Raw genomic sequence first — 9,896 nt, forward strand, 5'->3', positions numbered from 1 at the left:
AATACACGAAAATGTTATTATGCGAAATCAATTTAATTAAATTGAGACATGTTTTGAACCGGGTTTTACAAGATCAAATATATCTTTACTGAAATAAATAGACCATTTTGTTGAAAAGAACAAACAAACGTTCCGCTAAGAAAGTTAATTTAATTATACATGACGCCATGTTTATATGTGTTTTATATTCCCCATGAAAAATAAAGGTATTAAACAATTTACACGTGCGTCTAAATACACACGTGCGCTTAAATGCTCATTAATTAAATATTTCTTAACAGGGAGATAACTATGCCTAAAGAACAACTATAATGCATTTGCGTAGCCTGATGGAGTGCTATTATTGAAAACACAGGTGACGTATTTTAGCTATTCATAACAGTAAAATAAAAGGTTGTCAAAAAAAAAGTTTCATGACTTGTTTGATGATTTTCGGTTTGTTGCACAAGCTGGGGTTTCAACACACTCTGAGTATGATTTTTTGGGCCAAGGCTTTTCAAGCCAGTCCTTGAAATCAGCGAATTTGATTTTGATAGCATGTTCGTTCCCTTTGAACAAAGCGAAAATTTTCCCTTCAAAGGACCATGTCTTATCAACGGCACTGGGCTGCTTCAGGCGCACGGACGCTAGCACCTCGGCATTTAGTTTCGTGAGGTCCTCGTTCACGAAGATACCGGATCCTTTGAATAACTTTGCTTTGCGAAGGATGTCAATTTTTATCTGGCGTCTTACGAATCGCACTATTACAGGCCGATTTTTGTTAGGACTGAATTTTCCTAGCCTGTGAGCAATGTCAATATCGTGAGGCTCAATCGATATTCCCAGGTGTGTGTTGACGAGCGAGACGATTTTGTTTGTCACAGACACCGAGGATTGTCGGTCCTGATCCTCCGGAACACCGGCTATTCTGAGGTTATTCCGTCTACTATATTGTTCGGTGTTGTTAGCGAACTCGTCGTGGCTTATTGAATCACCGTTTTTCGCGCGTTGTAGGGTTTCATTTTCTGTTTTGAGCACTTCGATTTGTTTGTTTTTGGCGGCACTTTCCTGTTTCAGTAGGTCAATTTCACGTTTGTGTTCAAACACATCACTCTCTAGAATTTCAATTCGTCGGATTACATTTCCCAGCAGCTTATCTTTTAATTGTTCTACAGTTTCTTTTATAATATCTTTAATAAACGCTGAATCATCCTTTGTTAGTACGTGTGATAATTTATTGCATATTTCTTCTAATCGTTTTTCGATCGATAATCCACTTATGTCACAATTTTCGTTTGGCGTGCTAGTAACAAAAGTAGTCATAGTTTTCTGTTTTTTGGGGTCAGGTTTATTTTGTTTTAATTTGGTTTTGCTCTGTTTATGGTCGCTGTTTTCAAACACGGACGTTTCTAGTATACTGTTGTTGGTAGAGGTTTCACTTGCGGTAGACGACAGTGTCCGCTTGCCTGCATTCATTTTCGCTGGCATGAGCGTCTTTTTATGCGTGAAAATTGATTATACGGTAAATGCGCAGCTTATGCCAATATACCAATACACCAGTACAAGTACACTATTGAATTCACAATTATTACCCCTTCAAGCGTGACGATACAGAGAAATATAATAACATCAAATAAAGTGTCCACGTGGAATAATATACAACACATACAATAACACACTATCTTTGGCATTCACAAACAAAATTACATCAATCAAATTAATTATATAATGCTAAACTGCGGACATTAGAAGAATGCATAAAACGTACACGTGCATGGACATTTGAGGATCTACTTTAAAGAATCGTTCTCATGTTCGATTTTCATTCTTGGTTGGTCTTCCTCTGGCTGTGCCCGTATTTTGTCTGTAAAAGATACTAATGCAGGGAATACAAGTAGGTTTGGTGTTTTCAGTTCGTTTTATTTCTTTTTAGTATACTTATAAAGAATGAACAAATAAATAAATTATCGGAAAATATTATTCCTCTCAGAATAGACCAATTATTGTAACGTAAAACATCATTATTATGCAACAAAAGTGATAAAAAAAAACTGGCGAATGTACCGATAGTAGGCACATGTATAAGGGCCTATTACGTGTCTTGTTACATGCGCTAGTTTGTGTAACCGATAGGCTCTTTCTTACTTACACGACAACGATACCGGATTTTTTGTCGTCGTTGCACGTACACATATCACCTTAAATGCCACATGATTCTACATGTTGCACAAAAACATCCATTACCTCCAACACTTTTATTTCAAAATATCATCATCATGTCTTTTTAAATCTTTTAATCATTAAACTCGAAATGTGGCCATCTTCGCAATGTTTGTTATCATTAACGTTGCGTTCGCATAACGTTGACGTTGCAACGGTTCAGTAACATTTTTGACACCTATATAATTCATTACTTAGACCTTGATACAACCATCACCATTTAAAGTTTAAACACGAACATAAGTTCAACACATTAAGAACAGCTTCATATACAACATTTGCGCGAATTTGGCTGGGTAAGCTATTTATATTTAAAAGGACGCATTATGTGAACGGGACCCGAGGTCACATATCCTTCTCATATCTACCTAGCAGATCTTGTATGACCTCATACCTTCTAATTCCACATCCTTTAGTTCCTTCTTCATCTTGTTGACAAGAATACTTTTTGCTTTAGTGTTAGCTCTCCTTTTTCGAGTTGCGACGCAAACAGCGACGATCACTAGATAGACATTCAGTTATTACGTTGTCAATAGAGTAGTTAAATTACAAACTGAGACAAAATTTATGTTTAACTAATGAACAACCATTTTAAATTATTGCTATGTTCTTAGTCTCAAGTTTGATTATGGGTATTCGTAAATACGTATGATTATGTCTAAAGATGGAGTATTTCATTTACTTTAATTATAATTTTCACCATTTTAAATGGTGCACTTCTAAACTCATGAATATTCGCTAATCACCTTATATTTTAATTTTATTATTATCTAATTTTTATATTGATACATAGTGTTTATGTTGTTTACTACAATATGCAACGCACTAACCTATAATAATTACTAGTACAGCAGCTCCCACGGATGCACCTACAATAAGTGCGACTTGCTTGACAGCGACCTCATACTTCAGATAGCCCAATGTTGCCCTGATGTTTCCGATGGTGACCTTGAACATACAAATAGAATTACATGTGAAGTAAAGTCTACTAATTTGAGAGCGCTAAATCCAATTCATTACGGGGTCGAAACTCCAGTTGCGTCAGTGAGAAGTATGTAGGTTAAGCAGCATGAGCTTATATACTAGTATATTAATGGCAAACAATACATTGGTAATCTAAACGAGGAATACTTTCGCATAATGATTCAGATAACCAATGTTATTGACTCATGTCTCGATCTTGCAATATAAATATATAAAGACTGAATTATGCAAATCTGATCAAGGCGACAACACTATGTATGGCGCTTTGTGTCCGAATTCACTTGTAGAAATTTATTTTCTCAGAAACTTTAAATAGACTTGATATTTTGCAAAGTGTTCAGTCAGAAACAACTTCTCTGAAAATGAGCAATATGAGACACATTCTATCGAACTGTTTGTATGGGCACAAAGGGTAGGCATATGATGATCGCATCGTCATCTTTTCGCCATTTTTCCGTAAGTCCATCCCAGTACTCGGAAAGTGTAACAAGGGCTTCACGGAAAGAACCATTATTTTCTCTTAAGGATTTATAGAGTACTTGCCTTAAGAAACCTTTTCTTTTTAAGCATAACTCACTAAGTACCGTGGGTATTTAAACAAAACATCCATCATTCAAAAAGACATTGAGAAAAAAGTCTTCTGAAAGTATTGAAGGTTCATATTAGCCTTCATATAATGTAGTTTCAAGAGTACAAGCACTATAACACTCTTCTTCGTAAATACACTATTGAGGCTCTTCGTTTAATTTTTATTTGAAAGTATGAATATATAAGTATTAAAAGGATTAGAGAAATCTTGATGTATTGATATTCGACATCAAGGGGATACAAGAATCATTACTCTTTCTGCAGTATTGATTTAAGTTTTCGCCGTATGCATTTTGTCTTGTAAAAGGCCATTATTATTTTGGTTTATATTGTAACTGCCGAAAGGCTTAGTGATTTGAAATCTTATCGTTCTTAGGTCTGTTAAAAGCATTGATAATGTATGGATGTTTTTACAAGACGGGTTTTCACAATGCCAATGTCGACTGTTGTTAATTGAACATTTTAAGAGACTGTTTCAAAGGGTTGGTAAAATGTCGAGTCTCTTACCCAGATTTTGTTACTGCAATCATCCTTAAATAAGTGTGATCTTTACCTTTTAGCTCGGGACACACATGCATCGTGCATAATACTCTGAACAGGTTCGATATTTCTTGAACGTTAATTCAAAATTGTGTAAAGAATTATGCAGTCCTGGCGTCCAGATGCTTTTTTATGCCCAGTTTGGAGAATTGACCTATAAGTGTGGTTTTGAACTTTTATTTAGAGACCATTATCTTCCACGAGAAACGCTAGTCACACACAACATTTGTAATAAATAAGTTTTTTTTTGCAATTTCCGGACTAACAGTCTTTGAAAGTAATATGATGCATTATATGAAATTTGACCTGTATGTGTAACAGCGACCTTTGTGCCAGAAAACGACACGACACCTATACATGACGACAATTTTGAGAAGTTATTATGCAATTACCGCATGCAGTGTGAAGTTACAGAATGGGCAAGATATCATAAAATGACCTTTTAACTTAGGGTGAGTGACTCTCTGCCATCGTGTGGTAAACATATATAGATCTTTTAAAATTTCATACATCATTGATGAAGTTCCAGACTAGACAAGCTTGACAATTGCCACTTAGAACCCACACAGAAACTTGACCTTTAAGGGTGACTTTGACTTTTTGACTTTTAAACTATGGACACGGGATTTACTGCAGACAAACTCTGTATAAATAATGAACATGAGGTACATACGTTGTTTTAAAAACAAATTACAAAAAATACGAGGTTCCAATTGGGACAGCTGTAATATGATCTTATTTATCTATAAGATTTTTAAGTGTGGTCATCACCGTTGATGTGAGAAACATATGGCATACGATCTCCACATGATTATTCATGAAGGTACAGCCCGAACACGTTCGGGTGGACGGTTGCATGTACGTACATACACTGGGCGTCAATGAAACAGATATTTTGGAGCCGACAGAGAAAGAGCTCGATAATAAAAACTACATGGTAAACACTAATAAATTGCAATGTATGCACACGTGTATTGCTAGTTATTGCTAGAAAATAGTATAGAATAATCAAATTGTGCATATTAAATATGTTTACTTTTTGTTAAGAAACTGGGGTTGAATTTAAAATATTAATATAAAAATATATGTTAAAATCGGTTACATTCAATATCTTTGGTAATTTTAACATTTTTTATTTATTAACATATGTACGTGTGATGATATTTGAGCTACAAACGTGTGTACGTGTTCTTACGTTAACTTCAGGTATCTCTGCACCGGATATTCCTGGTTTTGGTTGTTTTCTTGGTGCTGCGCATCTCATAAATGTATTGGATACTTCCACAACGCGGCATTCTTCTATTCCGATAGTGATTTGTACATCTGAAGTTGCCAGAAGTGTCAGGTTGTCTCCCTTAATAATTTAAACATATACAATATACGTTTAAAACATATTTATTTCAGCTCGATTGCATCGAAAGCATATGGCTTATTGAAACTGTTTCAGTGTGATATATATATTACCGGTATGTGTAGGGGAATCATCCGTTTAATGTCATTGTCAGTTGTTTATATTTCATAGCTTGCAGTTTTCAAACTATTCCTTATGTATTTTAATAAGGCATAATTTGTCCTATACAAAAGCAGTTGTTTATGGTAAGCGCCCTTTGCCAACTATTCGATCACAGTTAGACGATATTTGAGATTAACGTGTGTGTATCTGAATAAACCGTTTCATTTGTATACATAAACATTGTTGGTGAGTTTTATGTATTTCTCAATAATTATAAACAAGCCAAATGTTTAGAACTCGTAATAACCATTTTCGGTAAATTGTGAAGTAACATGAACATTTTTCAACGTGCTATATCAAATACCGTACAAAAAAAATTGCTGCTCAAAATGATTGATATTTACAAATTTTAATGTGTACTATACAATTAATAAAACGGTTATATAAAATATAAATGTTTTTGACTTTTTTTATTTAAGTTTAGTTGATTAACCTGTTAATTGATTTTAAATTCGATTTCAATTGTATTTATTATTTTATATCTATCGGTTTATCTGACATCATTCTCTCCATTGTTAATCCCCCGCCAATAGCGGGGGGGGGGGGAGGGCGTATAGAAATGGCGTTGTCCGTCAGTCAGTCAGTCCGTCCGTCAGTTAGTCACACAATTTAGTTTGGGCGGGGCATATCAATTAACGATTTTGCTTGTTATTAATGAACATGACGCCATATTTAAACACTCGGTGACGACCATTATTCGTGCGTGTTTATGTGCGTTGTAGAAAGATAGGCGGTGAAAAGATAAATATAATTCGCATTAATTGCCGATAAAATAAAGATTATTACAATCCGATCATGTTAGATTTGAACACAAAAATCTGTATATTTTTTCAAATAAACAATTGTCGTGATTTTAGATGAGTAGCAATTAAATCACGAGTGCGTCTTATATGAAGTATGCTTGAACAAAGATTTCTGCATAGAAGTACCTGACATGATCTATAGCAATTGCCAAAATTTCAACGCTAGATGTGGTAAGGTACCATAGATTTAACGAGATACAAAATGCTCGTTTTTATTGTTTTGTAGCACAATATCGTCCATGTTAATTCCCTGCAACTATATCTATTCATACGACACACGAACAATAACATGGTACATGAACTTGAATATATTGTCCCACAAAAACAAACAGAGCATTTTCATCTTATTAAATCTGTGTTATTAGACCACATCTAGCGCAGTTATGTTGGCTATTGCTATAAGGAACATTGCTTTATTATGTGTTGACTTTATTTTTCGGAATTTTGTACGAAATATTCGTTGATTGTGAGTGGTTATAGGCTTTTAAATGTTCATCTTTAATACTTTCTTAATAACTTCGAAGTCTAAGCAAACAGCGTTCATGACGATGCAAAGTTGTCTCTACTTAGATAACTTTCATTCTCAAAGACACTAAATTCATATAATATTACTGAGTTAAGTTTTCCTTTTTGTACTTTGCTTTGCAGCGTTTTTTTGTTTTGTTTTTTCAATATAAATATTATTTACGCTTTCCGCTTACAATATATATATATATATATATATATATATATATATATAATGAAAAATATATCGTTTGTGAATTTAGTGACTGTTTTTTGTTGTTGATTGCCAATGGCAATATAACGGTTAAATACCCTTAGTACACTTACTAAGGTATAGAAGTAGTATGTTTTAATTATAATTGGAATAGTATATCCCACTCCCCAATTGCATCTCAGTTAGAAAAGTAGTATCAGCGCCTCAAGGTCCGTTATGTATGTAAAAAATGTGCAACAATTATAGACACGGTACAAAGGCATAAGGTAAAAGCTACTCAAAACATGTGTTCAAACTAATAAAATTAAATAAAATAGTAAAATTTATGTTAAAGAATAAGATTGTTGACATAAAACGCGGCCGTTGCGAATATTTGTTATCTGTTACATGTTTATTGTATTATGTATTAGTTTAACGAGTCTTTGAATGAAGAATCTCGCCATTTCCTGTTGACCAAATGGCGATGTTACCGTTACATGAAGTAGCTTTAGAAAAACATTTATCAACATAGTTTAGTAAATGTGCTTGTAGTTTGAAAGCAGATTTGACATGTGTTGTCAATGTACTCTATAAACATTCTGTCTATCAATCTGTAAAAGGGCTGTTTACAGCCCTAATTCGACATTGAACTCTTAGTTTTGCCTTCACCGTATTTTTACCGAGACGTACCTCTACCGTCAAAAAATGCTGGTCCTCATTAAACAGCTTCATTCCGTTGTTGAATTTCGACAATGACGGATCGTGGTAGTACTTCAATGTAAAACTTCTCTCAACACCATCCAGTTTCACAACGATCTCCACTTCCTGGCAGCCAACACATGCAGTAGCGCGCCGTCGACGCCGGGTCTCTAACTTTTGTTTAAGATCTTTAGGCGCCTCGGGAACTTTGCAAAAGGCTTTCGTCGAGGAATCATCGTTAATGCATTGTTCCGAGTCCTAAATGCCGTGGATCGTAGAAAACAATACTTACATAACGCATATATCTAAAAGTTGAATGTATTTTGCTTAATTTTATAATATGGTGATTAAAAGAACGGATATAAACTTCACATGAAACTGTATCGTTTGTATATATACATTCATTTCAATCCTCTCGAACGTCTTGTATATAACATATGTCGTGTATGTTTTGCCGAGTTGAGATATGGTCATGCATTTAGAAAAAATGACGTTATTATAAGTCAGCAAGTGTTAAACTTGTACGAACTATGGTTGTCTGTTTTGTTGTTTAATTGTTCTCTTTCATGAACTAGACTATAATGATGTTCAAAAAAATATTTTGAGAACCAACTACCTGCTCGTAGCCGCGGATAAATATAATTGGAAGCTTCGCATGGTTGAGATTTTCACCGGTAATTGTCAGCACGGTGCCTCCGCTGAAAAACAAACATAGTATCATAGACATAGTATATCTAAGTACCAATGTCATACATGTTTGTGCATTGTGTTGAGAACACGTATAACACTTTTTTTTGAAACGGCGATTGAAACAACAGTTGCAATAGTATTGAAAAATAACCTCAGATATCCGTGCGTTGGGTAAATGTCCGTGACAACAGGGTTATCCAAGAATGTGAATGAAACGGTGTTAGTATGTATTTCTTCCTCGTTCATCCCCACATAAAAACTTGCATTGCCGATTGTACTGCTTTCTGCTCGAATAGGTATAGTTCCAATAATAACGTAACCGTCTCTGAAAGTAATAAAACGATACAAAAATCACACTAAGGACATTTAAAAGCTCAAAGAGAAAAAGTATCCGCAACTTTTTATAAGCATAAGCAGAAACTTAATAGATGATTTACAACACCGCATTCTAGTTGTTATTATTTCATTTATATGTTATACAATTATCCTAAGGAAAGCATTTTGAAAATATGATGAGTAATTTTTAAAATAATATTTATCAATAGTGACAGCTATTTCATTTGACATCCCACTAATTTATATATCTATTTATTTAATTTATTTATTTTATTGATGTCACTAAGAATTTTCACTTGAAAGCATTTTGCTACAAATTTCTTTGAGATTCGTCTTAAGATTAAAATGTAAAACCAACATATAATTTCTGGCGCGAATGTGATTCGTGTCGATATTGTTCGTTTTTTAATATAGAGGTCATTTATTAAAAATGGATCATATTTGTAGCATTGACAATTACGTATCCTTAACATCTTTAAGTATGTGTGAACAATATTCCATAATGCATGATATTTATTTATATTCTGCAATCTAGTGTATTTCCTTGCGCTTATTCATTGGTCAACACCAATACAAAAGCACTCGTTTGCATCATACAATTTATTTTCCATAATTGCTTACTGTGTGGTTGCATATTGAATACAGTAAGTAAAGTTGCATTGAAATTTCGCTATTCCTGTTTCCATGGATGAAATGTGGACTTTGTGTGGCTTTGATAGTGAGGTTTAGTAGTGAAGTTCTACACACAAACGCTCAATTCGAATATATGCATAACACATTCATAATTTTATACTTTACCCCGTTTCATAGATAGACGTAGAATGAAACATAACGCCATTCCTTTGAT

At 34.1% G+C, this 9,896-nt stretch overlaps 1 protein-coding gene across 1 annotated transcript; it reads right to left on the bottom strand.

Annotated features, from left to right (window-relative positions):
* Positions 1-1,601: 1,601 nt before the first annotated feature.
* Positions 1,602-9,012, bottom strand: LOC127859809 (plexin-2-like). The gene is made up of 7 exons (XM_052397317.1): positions 8,865-9,012; positions 8,640-8,721; positions 8,015-8,281; positions 5,507-5,665; positions 3,030-3,147; positions 2,594-2,701; positions 1,602-1,843 (listed from the first exon to the last, which is right to left on the bottom strand). Exons 1-7 carry the CDS (start codon positions 8,957-8,959, stop codon positions 1,770-1,772), a joined length of 903 nt encoding a protein of 300 aa, XP_052253277.1. The 5' UTR covers positions 8,960-9,012; the 3' UTR covers positions 1,602-1,769.
* Between the last annotated feature and the right edge of the window lie 884 nt (positions 9,013-9,896).

The sequence above is a fragment of the Dreissena polymorpha genome, chromosome 1 (assembly GCF_020536995.1).
Source record: "Dreissena polymorpha isolate Duluth1 chromosome 1, UMN_Dpol_1.0, whole genome shotgun sequence".
In the NCBI taxonomy this organism is placed as follows: domain Eukaryota; kingdom Metazoa; phylum Mollusca; class Bivalvia; order Myida; family Dreissenidae; genus Dreissena; species Dreissena polymorpha.

Coding starts and splice junctions, on each gene's coding strand:
- LOC127859809 (XM_052397317.1), bottom strand. CDS start 8,959: ATGAACGAGGAAGAAATACATACTAACACCGTTTCATTCACATTCTTG. Junction 3,148..5,506: donor CAGAGATACCTGAAGTTAAC/GTAAGAACACGT, acceptor TGTATGTTCAAG/GTCACCATCGGAAACATCAG. Junction 1,844..2,593: donor AAAGGATGTGGAATTAGAAG/GTATGAGGTCAT, acceptor TATCTTTTACAG/ACAAAATACGGGCACAGCCA.